Source organism: Rhineura floridana, chromosome 6, assembly GCF_030035675.1.
Source record: "Rhineura floridana isolate rRhiFlo1 chromosome 6, rRhiFlo1.hap2, whole genome shotgun sequence".
NCBI classification, from domain to species: Eukaryota; Metazoa; Chordata; class Lepidosauria; order Squamata; family Rhineuridae; genus Rhineura; species Rhineura floridana.
In genome coordinates, this window is record NC_084485.1 from 14,205,834 (window position 1) to 14,220,493 (window position 14,660).

At 44.3% G+C, this 14,660-nt stretch overlaps 1 protein-coding gene across 1 annotated transcript in view; it reads right to left on the reverse strand.

Moving 5' to 3' along the window:
* SLCO4A1 (solute carrier organic anion transporter family member 4A1) overlaps positions 1-14,660 on the reverse strand; it is a 79,382-nt gene that overhangs the window by 19,172 nt on the left and 45,550 nt on the right. Inside the window, exons 4-5 of the mRNA XM_061631051.1 lie at positions 14,204-14,325; positions 10,772-10,883 (exon numbers count right to left, since the gene is read on the reverse strand). Of these exons, the coding sequence (XP_061487035.1) occupies positions 10,772-10,883; positions 14,204-14,325 (234 nt within the window). The remainder of the gene's footprint in view (positions 1-10,771; positions 10,884-14,203; positions 14,326-14,660) is intronic.

The window sequence follows — 14,660 nt, forward strand, 5'->3', positions numbered from 1 at the left end:
ATCACAAAATAGGGTGTGTCCTAAAAATATATGTCTCTGTTTCGATGGAAAATAGGGTTTTTTGCATGTACATGTGTCTGAGTTAAGAATGTATGGTTATGTTTGAGTCTGGCCCCTCACACTTTTTGGTTTGACTACTAGTATGTGGACCATGACAGCTTTTCATCCTGGTAATGTGGCTCTCTGCCCCCCCAAAGGTTCCTCACCCCCAATTCAAAAAAAAGAGAGAAGAAAATACAGAATTACAGATCAGTTAACCTGACTTCACTACCTGAGGAAATCAGCACAAATAATTAAACAATACCCAGAAACAAAAGCCACGAATAAGCCCTGCAACAGGATGGGTGCTGAAAGATATTTGAGCATATATGACATGTGGCAATGATTTGTCTATTTTTCTTCAGAAAGTGGTTCAAGCTGTGACCTTTTCTCCTGAGTACAGAAAAGGCCTTGGGGGACGAAGATGCTCCTAATTATCCATCCATCTCTAGGATATTAAGGCCAAGCCCAAATTCACTGGTATTCCTTCTGGACCAAGTTGAATCTCTTGGTTGTACAACTTTATGAAGTCCTATGCCCCCTTTGCAATGAAAGGGACAACTCAGTTCCAGCCCAAGGAAAACCACTCACCAGATGTTCAGAGGCCCATGTTACCAAATTCTTCCAAGGTACACAGAAAGTGGATTGGACTATGAAAGACCAACCCAAGGGGATTGGACTGTGAACAACCAACCCAAATTGTGTTTGCATTTTTATACATTTGTAGGGCAGTCCAATATCTTAGAGAGGGGGTCAGGTCTCCTGCTCCCCTGGTGCATTCACTATAGCCGTCCAGTTTCCCTGCTTTTTAAAGTTTGATAGAAATACCTATTGGCTGTAGTTATGTTCTTAAACCACAAAGGTTTTTTGCGTATTAATGAATATACTCAATGGTAATGTGAACTGGCTGTTGCTCTAGAATAATGGCAGAAGAAGAGGTAGGCAAGGCAGATCTACATGAACTAATACATATTTGTGTGTGTGTGTGTGTTTTCAGTATGAAACCATTATTTGATTACCAGCCTTAATGGCCATGGGCATTGTATTGGGCACGAACCATAAAGTTTTGGTCACAAACTATACAATCAAGCACATGTAAATCCTTCTGATTTCCAGAGTAATGATTTGTAGAACTGGTTAACATGAAAATGCTAAACTTTGGCAAGACAAGAGTAGTGGCCAGTAGGACAGAATGGAGTAGGGCAGCATTGTTGAGCTGGCTTCTCAACATGGAAGTCGCTGCTGGCAACTGAGAAGGGAAAGGGGTAAGGTGGGGGAGGTCACAGTGTGGATGCAGTAGGGGAGCCAAGCTGATGTTCCCGCCACTGTGCCTGCACCATAGTCTGGCTGTCTCGCTTCTCCCTCTCTTCCTCTCTGTTACTTATAGTGACTTCCATGTTGGGAAGCCAGGTGAACAACGCCACTCCGCCCCACTGGCCGTTACTGCTAGATAGCTTTCCTCAACCAGGTGCCATCCAGATGTTTTAGACTACAGCTCCCCATCAGCCCCAGCCAGCATGTTTTGGAGATGTAGTCCAAAACATCTGGAGGGCACCAGGTTGGGGAAGGCTGGGCTAGATCATGCCCATTGTTATTAATGTAAAAATGTGCAACAATGACTCCCTTCTGTGTCATTTTTGTCTGCTCCGGTAGACACCATGTGCAGGAAAATGAAAGGAAAGATAATGTCAGGTTTTTGGTGATCAGCTGAGAAAAAGCTGGGAGGCGGCTGACCTTCTCCAGGACTTTATGATGATCTTCTGTAGCAACAATTGTTGAACTATTCTCTCTCCTCAGGCATTCTCCCAGAGACATGTGTGGCTTAGGAACATAGCATCTGGTGAGAATCTAACCAGTTAAATCTGCAGAAAACTAATCTTGTTCTTAACTGTTACTTTGAGAACGAGATTAGTTTGTATCCGATTTAACTGGTTATTTGTGCTTTTGTGGATTGTGCTTTGTGATGTTTCAGTTTCGTAGGAATTAGCAGTGTGAGGCATGTTTCAGTCAAAGCAGAGAAGGTGACCAGAGTGTGAGGATGTTGTAACATGTGGGCACAATATGGCATGTTGCCATTAGCATAGAGCAGGGGTAGGGAAACTTTTTCAGCTCAAGGACCACTTTCTTTTCTGGGCAAACTTCTGGGGGCCACATGCCAGTAGACCCCCTGTGTCTGGAAGCCAGAAGAGCAATGGAGCCCTACCCACACTGCCTCACCAGCAGTTCTGTACATCCACCCCTACACATACTTTTCTTGGGAAAGCACAAAAGCAGGACTACAGCTGAACATCAAGAAGACTACAGTAATGACAACAGAAGATTTATGTCACTTTAAAGTCAACAATGAGGACATTGAACTTGCCAAGGATTATCAATACCTTGGCACATTCATTAACCAAAATTCAGACAATAGTCAAGAAATCAGAAGAAGGCTAGGACTGGGGAGGGCAGCTGTGAGAGAACTAGAAAAGGTCCTCAAATGCAAAGATGTATCACTGAACACTAAAGTCAGGATCATTCAGACTATGGTATTCCCAATCTCTATGTATGGATGTGAAAGTTGGACAGTGAAAAAAAGGGATAAGAGAAAAATCAACTCATTAGAAATGTGGTGTTGGAGGAGAGCTTTGAGCACACCATGGACCACGAAAAAGACAAATAATTGGGTGTCAGAACAAATTAAACCAGACCTGTCACTAGAAGCTAAAATGATGATACTTTGGACACATAATGAGAAGACATGATTCGCTAGAAAAGACAATAATGCTGGGAAAAACAGAAGGGAGTAGAAAAAGAGGAAGGCCAAACAAGTGATGGATTGATTCCATAAAGGAAGCCACAGACCCGAACATACAAGTTCTGAACAGGGTGGTTTATAACAGATGCTATTGGAGGTCACTGATTCATAGGGTCGCCATAAGTCGTGATCAACTTGAAGGCACATCACACACACAATATTTTTGCTTATCCCCAGGTGAGGTTTATATTTCACTATTTTATTTTGCCAACCTTTCCCATTAATCTGCATTCTTTCTGTTGGATCCTGCAGTCATCTCCCAACAATTTCTCAATCCCACAGATTCCTGCTTGGATAGGTAGCGATAATATTCCCTCTCTTTCTTAATATTTAGGATAAATTACTACATAGTAACATAGCAAATCTTTTAGCTAGTTTGTACTGGTGGATGTTTTAGGGCCGGGGCAAATGAAAGTAGAAACAAATAACATTTTAAAATATTACTAGTTTTGCATGCACTAATTATTGTTTGTAATAGTTAAGTTGCATATTGTTCCCGTGAGTAAAGTTTAAAAGTTAGGGTGCATATTAATGTTCTATTTTGTTTTCCAAGTAATCATTACTTGCACATACTGTTCTTTTTATTTCTCCCTTCCCAAAGATTAATTAATGTGTAATAAGCTGTTGATTTCTCTTTGATATTATTAAGCTTATATCTTTTATAAACTGAAATGCATTCCCTGGTCTTCTGCTGATGTATTTAAAATAAGTCTTTCCAAATGGATCCTAGCCACTTTGCTCATGTTTCGTCAACACCCCCTTGTCCACTGAAGTAAATCAAGAACCTCACTTTCATGGGAAAGATAGGAACAGAACTCATTCCATCAGCTCTCCAGAAAGGTAAGCTCCATCAGGCACTTCCTGCCCATGAATTGCAACCTAATCTTCCACCTGAACTTTATAAGAACTACTATTTAAGGATTGGTGCCCGAGTCTGCTTTTTTCCTCTTCCCTTCTTGTCTCCATTTGAGCCATATCTTTTGGACTGTTCTAGTTTTAATTGATTGTATGCAAGCCACTCTGGGAGAGTTTTTGGCTGAAGAGCGGGGTACAAATGACCTAAATAATTTATTTATTTATTTATTTATTTTATTCAGCTTATATCCCGCCCGACTAGCAAACAGCTCTCTGGGCGGCAAACATAGAAACATATACAATAATAAAATTACAAGATCAATATAACAAATATAAAAGTACATCATCTAAAATACCAATTACAACATTTACATAAATAACTTAGATTAAAATGCCTCAGAGAAGAGAAAGGTTTTAACCTGGCGCTGAAAAGATAATAGTGTCGGCGCCAGGCGTACCTCCTCGGGGAGATTATTCCACAATTCGGGGGCCACCACTGAGAAGGCCCTAGATCTTGTTACTACCCTCCGGGCCTCCCTATGGGTCGGGACCCGGAAGAGGGCCTTCGTAGTAGACCGTAGTGTACGAGCCGGTTCATAACGGGAGAGGCGTTCCTGCAGGTATCGTGGTCCCACGCCGTATAAGGCTTTATAGGTTAACACCAACACTTTGAATCTGGCCCGGTAGCATATTGGAAGCCAGTGCAGGCGAGCCAGAACAGGTGTTATATGCTCAGACCGCTTAGTTCTTGTTAGCAGTCTGGCCGCCGTATTTTGCACTAGCTGTAGCTTCCGAACCGTCTTCAGAGGTAGCCCTACGTAGAGCGCGTTGCAGTAGTCCAAACGTGAGGTTACCAGAGCATGAACCACTGATGTAAGGTCCTCCTTACTCAGATAGGGACGTAGCTGGGCTACCAACCGAAGTTGGTAAAACGCATTCCGTGCCACCGAGGCTACATGGGCCTTGAGTGATAGGGAAGAGTCTAAAACGACTCCCAAACTACGAACCTGATCCTTTAGGGGGAGTGTAACCCCGTCCAGGACAGGGTATGTATCCACCATCTGACCAGAGAAACCATCCACCAGCAGCATCTCAGTCTTATCCGGATTGAGTCTCAGTTTGTTAGTTCTCATCCAGTCCATTGTCGTGTCCAGACAACGGTTCAGCACATCGACCGCCTCACCTGAAGAAGATGAAAAGGAGAAGTAGAGCTGCGTGTCATCAGCGTACTGATGACAACGCACTCCAAAACTCCGGATGACTGCACCCAACGGCTTCATATAGATATTAAAGAGCATGGGAGACAAGACCGAACCCTGCGGGACCCCATATTGGAGAACCCACGAGGTCGAGCGATGTTCCCCAAGTATTATCTTCTGGAGACGGCCCGCCAAGTAGGAGCGGAACCACTGCCAAGCAGTGCCTCCAACACCCAACTCCGCAAGTCTCTCCAGAAGGATACCATGGTCGATGGTATCAAAAGCCGCTGAGAGATCAAGGAGAATCAACAGAGTTACACTCCCTCTGTCTCTCTCCCGATATAGGTCATCACACAGGGCGACCAAGGCCGTCTCAGTGCCAAAACCAGGTCTGAAACCCGACTGAAATGGATCTAGATAATCGGTTTCATCCAATAGCGCCTGGAGCTGGTCAGCAACCACTCGTTCCAAGACCTTGCCCAAGAATGGAACATTTGCCACTGGTCTATAGTTGTTAAAGTCCTCTGGGTCCAAGGAAGGTTTTTTCAGGAGTGGTCTCACCGCCGCTTCTTTCAGACAGCCAGGGACCACTCCCTCTCGTAAAGAGGCATTTATTACTTCCTTGGCCCAGCCAGCTGTTCCATCCTTGCTAGTTTTTATAAGCCAAGAGGGGCAAGGATCAAGTACCAAAGTGGTTGCACGTACCTGTCCAAGCACCTTGTCCACGTCCTCGAACTGAACCGACTGAAACTCATCCAACAAAACATGACTAGACTGTGTTCCAGACACCTCATTAGGACTGTCATAAAATGGGAATCTAGGTCCCGACGAATGCATAAGATCTTATGCTGGAAGTGCTTAGCAAACTCATTACAGCGGGCTACCAATGTATCTACCATGTCCTGTGGGCCAGGGTGGAGTAGCCCTCGGACAACTCTAAAAAGCTCCGCTGGGCGGGAGAGAGATGACTTAATAGCGGCGGCGAAATGTTGTTTCTTCGCCACCCTCACCGCACCTACATACCGCTTGGTAGAAGCACAAACCAGCGCATAATTGCATTCGTCGGGAGTTCGTCTCCAACTCCGCTCAAGCCGTCTCCTATCTTGCTTCATCACTCTTAGCTCCGGAGTATACCAAGGAGCTGTATGAGCTCTACAAAGGAGAGGGCACGCAGGAGTGATCGTGTCCACTGCCTGGGTCATCTCTGCATTCCACAGATTAGCCAGGGCTTCGACAGGAGCGCCAGTCCTATCAGCCGGAAAATCCCCCAGAGCCCTTTGAAAAGCATAAGGATTCATTAGTCTCCGGAGGCGGACCATTTTAATAGGTCCCCCACCCTTGCAGAGGGAAAAGGCCACTGAAAGTCTAAACTTCAGCAAGCAGTGATCTGACCATGACAAAGGGAGAGATGTAAGACTCCCCACATCCAGATTACTATCCCCATGTCCAGTAGTAAAAACAAGGTCGAGAGTATGCCCCGATGTATGTGTTGGGCCACTAACACGTTGAGACAGCCCCATGGTTGTCATGGCGTCCATGAAGTCCTGAGCCGCCCCAGACAAAGAAGCCTCGGCATGGATGTTGACATCCCCCAGTACTAATAGTCTGGGGGATCTCAACAATACCTCCGAGACCACTTCCGTCAGCTCAGTTAGGGAAGCCATTGGGCAGCAAGGTGGGCGGTACACCAAAAGAATTCCCAGTCTGTCCCTCTGGCCCAACACAAGGTGCAAACACTCCAGACCCGTAACTGCATGGACATGGTGCTTGGTGAGTGAGATGGAACTCTTATAGACCACAGCAACCCCACCTCCCCGACCCTCAGATCTCCCATGATGCTGAACCAAATACCGCGGTGGGCAGAGCTGGGAGAGACTAACTCCACCCTGCTCGCTTACCCAGGTCTCGGTTATGCATGCCAGATCGGTTGCCTCATCCATAATCAAATCATGGATGAGGGAGGTTTTATTTTGTACCGATCTGGCATTAAGAAGCAGCAACTGGAGATCTGAGGGTTGGCTGAGAGGACAACCAACAACCCTGTGGATATGAGAGGGACCGGAACAAGGCACAGCCACTACATGTCTGGGCCACGTTCCCCTTACCTGGCATGTCCCTCTCATAACACCATACCTCCCTCTGCCTGTCACTATGGCAATTGGGGCCCCCTCTAGTCTCCCCACTTGATAGAAAGATCTCTTCCCCAGGCACATTGTAAACTATAATACAAAAATACAAACAACCATATATACAAACATACACACTCACACACAACACACACTCACTATACTCACTATATACTCACTATACTCACTATATACTCACTATACTCACTATATACTCACTATAAAATAAATTGTGAGGAAAACTCCCAGAGGCTAGAATGTTTGTAAATCATTGGTGTCATGGTAGCTGAATAAGCACTTAAAGAAAATCTAGAGTGAAAAGTAAAATAAAATTGAGTTGTCAGCTTTTTTCACGTCCTTTGGTTTGGTCTTAGCATGGCCAGCATTTAAATGCTATTTTTGAATTTAATTTCCTTATAGAAAAATTGAGTCGTAATCTTGGAAAGTGGCACAAAGTCAAGAATTTCACTCAATAACCAGGCAGAAATTTCTTCAGTATACTCATTCGGCATAATTCATACAAATTGCCTGGCTACCAATGCAGGATGGCCACAGGCCAACGCAGGCTTACATGTGCTTAAGCCCACTGGCACCCTACCTTATCCTCTGCTATTACTTATTTCATTAAGGAACAGGGTGGTTCATGGCAGATGCTCTTGGAGGTCACTGATTGATAGGGTTGCCATAAGTTGTAATCGACTTGAAGGCACATAACAACAACAACAAATTTCATTAAGTCAACCAAGACCTAGAATGTAATTCCCTATATCTGTTTTAAAAGTTTTACCGATTTTCATCTGTGTTTTAAGGTCACTTATTGTGTGTAGATTTGAGTCTGGGTTTTGTTTTTGTTTTTAAATAGCTATTGTGAATTTTAGCTGTTTTGTCTACAGTTTTATGATGTACACCCAGTGGTGGCTGCAGCTTATTGAAACCAGAAGGGTGGAATTCAGGGTGGCCAACAGGAGGAGGAACCAGAGCCGGTAACAGGCAGAGCCAGAACCAATGTCACTGAGACACAACCAATGACAGGCAGAGCCAAATAACATCATTTTGTCCCCCCATCATCTTCCTATCTGAGATCTAAAAGGGCAACACTGAGAGTATGAAGGAGGAAGCTGACAGCCAGTGCCACCCCTGGACTGGTCGCAAGCAGAAAGACAGGTACGTGTGGGCTGGCTGAGGGCAGACTGATGGTGGTAGGGCAGGGCCCCATTGCCTCTAATGGATCAGCCTCCACTGTGTACACTGTTTAGAGATCTCTTTGACTAGGGGGTTTATGCAGCTTTCTAAATAAATGAATAATATGGGGCATTATTCAACTAAAAATGTCCAAAATGGAGACAATAGTCAAGAAATCAGAAGAAGGCTAGGACTGGGGACGGCAGCTGTGAGAGAACTAGAAAAGGTCCTCAAATGCAAAAATGTATCACTGAACACTAAAGTCAGGATCATTCAGACCATGGTATTCCCAATCTCTATGTATGGAGGTTAAAGTTGGACAGTGAAAAAAGGGGATAAGAGAAAAATCAACATTTGAAATGTGGTGTTGGAGGATAGCTTTGTGCATACCATGGACTGCAAACAATACAAATAATTGGGTGCTGAAAAAATTAAACCATAACTATCACTAGAAGCTAAAATGATGAAACTGAGGTTATCATACTTTGGACACATAATGAGAAGACATGTCACTAGAAAAGACCATAATGCTGGGAAAAACAGAAGGGAGTAGAAAAAGAGGAAGGCCAAACAAGAGATGGATTGATTGCATAAAGGAAGCTACAGCCCTGAACTTACAAGATCTGAACAGGGTGGTTCATGACAGATGCTCTTGGAGGTCACTGATTCATAGGGTTGCCATAAGTTGTAATTGACTTGAAGACACATAACAAGAACAACAAAGTGCAACAGGATTTCCCCACCTTGCCTCCCCTCCAACCTCATGCACGTCCTGTACTATACCCAACTTTGCTCTGGAGGGTTGGGGGAATCCCCAGAACAGATTTGGGGGTGGGGTGGGAATGGGGGAGATTGTTCTGTTGCTGAAGGAGAAATCCTTGCATTGTGGGAATGATCTGCTTAACACTATGTTGAATACAACCCAAAATAAGCAAGGTGCCTGAGACAAGTTAGCTCTGCATGGGAGTGTGGGTGTGGTCACGTAGGCATCTAAAGAATGGTTTATATGCTCAACTACACTGTCAAGCATCATTTTTGGTATGCCACCCAGTGCTTCAATGTGAGGGATGGATCAACTGGCACATTAGGGATATGCTAGAATTTCAGATTTGGTACCGAATTTTCCATTAATTTGCTTATTTGCTATAATTGCAGATCAGATTTTTATGTAGTATTTTCCACTGCTATTTTCAGAAGCTTTTTCTTAAAAAAATCCACAGCTAAACTATTTTTATCAATATTTCCTTCAATTTATTGCTATTTCCTTCTATTTATTGTCATTTCCTTCAATTTATCAACATTTCCTTTAACAATATCGACATTTCCTTTTAAAATATCAATATTAATATTGCTTACCAACCCAATTCAAGGTGTTGGCTTTGACCTTTAAAACCCTATACGGTTTTGGACCAATCTATCTGAAGGAGCGCCTCCAACATCGTCAGGGATGCCACTCAACAAGATCAGCCTCAGAAGACCTTCTCTTGATCTCACCAGTTAAAACAGCTAGACTGGTGAGGACCAGAGAGAGGGCTTTTTCAATAGTGGCCCCCACCCTATGGAACTCTCTCCCAAATGATCTCCGTCATGCCCCTTCTATGATGAGCTTCCGCCGGACCCTGAAGACTTGGCTCTTCAGGAAGGCCTTTGGGATGGTCTAGGCTTTTATTGTAGGTTTTTAACTTTACTGTTTAATGTATTGTTTTTATCCTGTACGTCGCCCAGAGTGGCTGGTCTACCAGCCAGATGGGCGACTAATAATAATAATAATAATAATAATAATAATAATAATAATAATAATAATAATAATAATAACAACTATTTTTTCAGGAGGGGGGGAGAACCTGAATAGTAAAAGCAGCAATTTGCAGACAAAAGAATGAACTCAAATCAATACCAGTCTGTTAGGTTTGACAGACTGTTTTCGAACCAGCACCAGCCAACAGATTCCATTCCTATAGTATATATATGGAGCCTCTTCACATAATGGCCAAAAGTACAGAGAAGCAGATGGACTACTTGCAGAGTCTGGTGACCCCTCTCACATGTTCTCTCACTGTGTTTTGCCCCAGGGTCATCCAAATTCCCGTCATGTCCAGGGATTATGCGCCTTGCTTATCTTGCTAGTCAATGCCTCTCTGAAGCTCTGGCATCACTTAGCCCAGGCTTTACCAACCTGGTGCCCTCCAGATGTTCCGGACTACAGTTCCCATCAGCCCCAGCCAGGATGTGTTTGTAAAATCCTATACTGCATTAAAGGTTTATAAATAGTCATGCAAATAAAGGTCCTCTGCTTAAGACAGGCTTTCCCAACTTGGGATCCTCTAGATGTTATGGATTACATCATCCCCAGTCATCAACATGGCCAATGGTCAGGGATGATGACAGTTGTAGTCCAAAACACATGGACGGCACCAGGTTGGCAAATGATAAGTAACAGAACAATCTTAATTTTAACAAGGCTGTTACAGCATTTGAAGACAGTTAAGAAATACAATGTTAGGAAAATCTGTCCACCATCACCACCAATCCAGTGCAGAGTTATTTGAGTAACAGGTACAAGAAGTTCTCACCGTGGCAGGTCTTTCACCGTCTTTCCAAAATCAGGATCTGAGGCTGTTTTGTGGCTACCATCTTTGAGCTGATGGGCTTCCGAGACCCTCATGACTATGTAACGCTGGGATCCTGAAAGCAAACATTGCATCACAAAAGTCAATATGTGATTTACAGCCAGAGGATTTGACACGATTGAGTGCTCACCTCAAACGGCATTCAGAAATGCCCTCCATGCAGCCCTTGAATGGGTGGAATGACAAATGCCACTTCCGACCTCTGACTTATGTGCTTTTTGAACCAGTGTGGTGTAGAGGCAAGAGTATCCAACTGGGACTGGGGAAATTAGGGTTCAAATCCCCACTTGACCATGAATCTTATTGGGAGACTTTAGACCAGTCACTATCTCTCAGCCTAGCCTACCTCTCAAAGTACAACTGGGCTTCAAGACAAGAGAGATTTAAAAAATCAGCTATATATGGTGGTCCAACAGGGACTCAGCCAAAGTCCTGGTTTTGCTAAATACAGAAAATGTGTGTGTGAACCATCAGATAAGCTATAGTACATTGCTGATGAGATATATTTGACTTAGTGGGTCACAACTAATGCAGACCTAGGCTGGATTGGATTAAAAATTAGCAAGATTATGTTTTTCATTTGTGCACATTTGTATTAGTGAAAACATATGTAAAGTTTTTACATCATACATGGGCAGCTGCCATACTGAGTCAGCCCATTGGTCCATCTGCGCGGTGATGTACACCAGAGATGGTTAACCTGTGGCCTTCAATATGTTGTTGGACTCCAGCTCCCACAGTTTTAGTCCAACAACGTATGGAAGGCCACAGGTCTCTCTTTCACTGTCTCCTAGTCTACACCACCTGACAGACGCACTCCAGGGTTTCATGAAGGGCCCTTTCCTAGCTCTACTTGAAAATGCCAGGGATTGAACTTGGGATACTTTTGCTTGCAAAGCATGTGCTCTGCCACAGTGTTCTTCAACCTTGGGTCTCCAGATGCTGTTGGACAACAACTCCCATCATCCTCAGTCAGCTTAACCAATGGTGAGGGATGATGGGAGTTGTAGTCCAGCAACATCTGGGGATGCAAAGTTGAAGAACAATGCTCTACCACAAAGTTACAGCCCTTCCCTATATAGTTCACCATCACACAGAAGAGTTCCGATGAAACGTTCTCTGAAACTCTGGAGTTTGCATGTGTTCCAGCAGTCCAAAGCAAGGTACTGACACACCAAATTTACAAATCAGAAGAAGGTTAGCAGAGAAAAGTGGAACAGAAGGCAGCAGCAGGGAAGGTCCAAAGAAGAGTTGAGCATTTCCATGCCTTGACAGTTCTAAGCTTGGATACTCTTGTGTCTATCCAAAAGTACTGCAAAAATTAAAAGGGAGGGTGGGGAACTCTTGGGACAGCATGTGTCATCAGAAAAGTTATAAAAATCCTGCCGTTTGTTTCAGGGTGTTCATAATTATTTGGGGCAAGGCCCCAAAGGGACACAAAGGCAAACAAACAAAAGAGTCACCAGAGGAGGAAGATGCATGGAGAGAATTTGCATTGTCTTCATTTCCACTTGCATAGGCAAATATGCACAGCATGACAGAGGCCCACATGATAACACAAAGGAGATAACTATAACAGATCAACAAAGACATACTGTATTGAAAATTCTCTATCCTTTCCCCTCCCATCTTCCAGGCTCCTGTACTCTGTCGGTCTAATACACCAGCCTGTGTCATGGTGAACTGGGATGCAGTTTTTATAATCGTGATATAGGAGCTCGATTTTGTTGACGAAAATGGGGTATGGCCAATGTTTGGAGAGGGAGTCAGGATCACTCCTGCTGGCCCCATCCCTCACCTCCACACATCTATCTCAGCTCTGCAGTACCAAAACCTGTAAGTTAGAAGTAGTCAACATGGTGCCCTCTAGATGTTGTTGGACTACAACTCCCATCAGCTCCAGCCAGGATGGACAACGCTAAGGAATGACTGGAGTTGGAGTCCAACCACATGTGGAGAGCACCAAGTTAGCTATCCCTCCTTGTAAGTCTGGGGAGGTCTTGATGGTAGTGTCATCTGTGAAAGAAGCTCAACTATAGCACCCTGGTTATGGAACACACTCCCTCATAAGAAGAGCCCTGCTAGATCAGTCCAGCAAGTCCCATCTAGTCCATCATTCTGTACTCACAGCGGCCAACCAGATGCCTAAGGGAACCCCATGAGCTGCACCTGACTGAAACAGCACTCCTCTCCCCCTTATGATTCCCAGCAATTGTTAATCAAAGGCATGCTGTCTCTGGCTGTGGAGGTAAAGCATAGCCATCATGGCTAGTAGCCACTGGTAGCTCTATCCACCATGAATTTGTCTAATCTTCTTTTAAAGCCACCCAAACTGGTGGCCATCACTGCCTCTTGTGGGAGCAAATCCCATAGTTTCACTATGTTCTGCATGAGGAAGTCCTTTCTTTTGTCTCTCCTGAATCTTCCACTATTTGGCTTCATCGGATAGAATCATAGAATCATAGAGTTGGAAGGAGCCTTACTCGTGGATGTCCACGAGTTCTAGTGTTATGAGAGAGGGAGAAAAACTTTTCTCTGTCCACTTTCTCCATGCCATGCATAATTTTATACATCTCTGTCCTGTCTCCTCTTATTCACCTTTTTGAAAATTTGGTTGGCTCCAACCAGGTCTAACTTTAGACCCCAACTGAAAACATGCAACTTTCAAGAGGCCTGCGATACACAATATGCCTGGGCCACAGAACGTAGCGAACTAGCAGTTTGTATTAGGGTTTGTCCTATGGTTTTATGGCTTGCGAGTTGTTTGGGAAAGCTAAACCGTATGCTCGGGTTCAGATGGCATGTTAAGCCAGGCTTTGCTGAGTGCAGCAGCAAAATTATTGGAGAGGAGCTTGTGCATTTGCACTAAGCCATGGTTTCACTTAATGTATCTTGCCAAGAAGGCCATTGATTATACTGTATTTTGGTTGAATGATAAGTAGAACCAACTCTTTCCCAAGCCTCACCTTGAAAGGCATGCCACTGTTTGTTATGCTGACAGTATCTACATTATCTAGCCACATAATAAAAGAGAATGTGACCACATATTTAGAAGCATCATGGAAAACTGTCTTAGACTGGGTCAGACTATTTGTTAGTCCAATATTGCCTACACTGGCTGGCATCACCGCTCTGAAGTTTCAGTCTGGAGACACTCCCAGCCCTACCTGGAGATGCTGGAGAAGTAAACCTGGGACCTTCTGCAAGCAAAACAGATGCGCTATCGCTGTGCTATGGTCTCTTCTAATTAGGAAGCAGTTGAGGGGTACAACACAAGTCTCCTTGCCAGTTGACATCTCCCCCCAGTCTCATTGGGGGTGGGGAGAGGGCATGGCTGCTTCTCTAGTGAGTTTGGTTGGGACACTGTTGACCTACCTGGCAGGCGGTGAGGGTAACCCAAGATTGGGATTGCAATCAAAAGGGAACCAGCCCCTGCCCCCAAGAATCCAATCCACCAAGCTCCAACCCATAGCGTATTGTCTGGCGTGAGATCAATTCTGCAAGTAAAGCAAAGAGGAGAAAGGTTACTCTTTTATGAAAATTAAACCATTCAGGTCTCTTCCGGTATTCTGACAAACTGGTGCTAATCAGGGCAGATCTACACAAGAATGTTGAGTTTGTCGTGGTGCCCCTTCTTCCCTAACATTGGGAGGGGATGGCAGCATTTTACAATGGTTAGAAATTGGGAAGGGGGAGGAATTTGTTGCCATACTTTGAACAAAGAGATAGCCTCCGCTGCTGGAATACAACTCCCATCATTCCCAGCCAGCATAGCCAATGATCAGGGATGATGGGAACTGTAGTCCAGCAGCATCTGGAGAGACACAAGTTC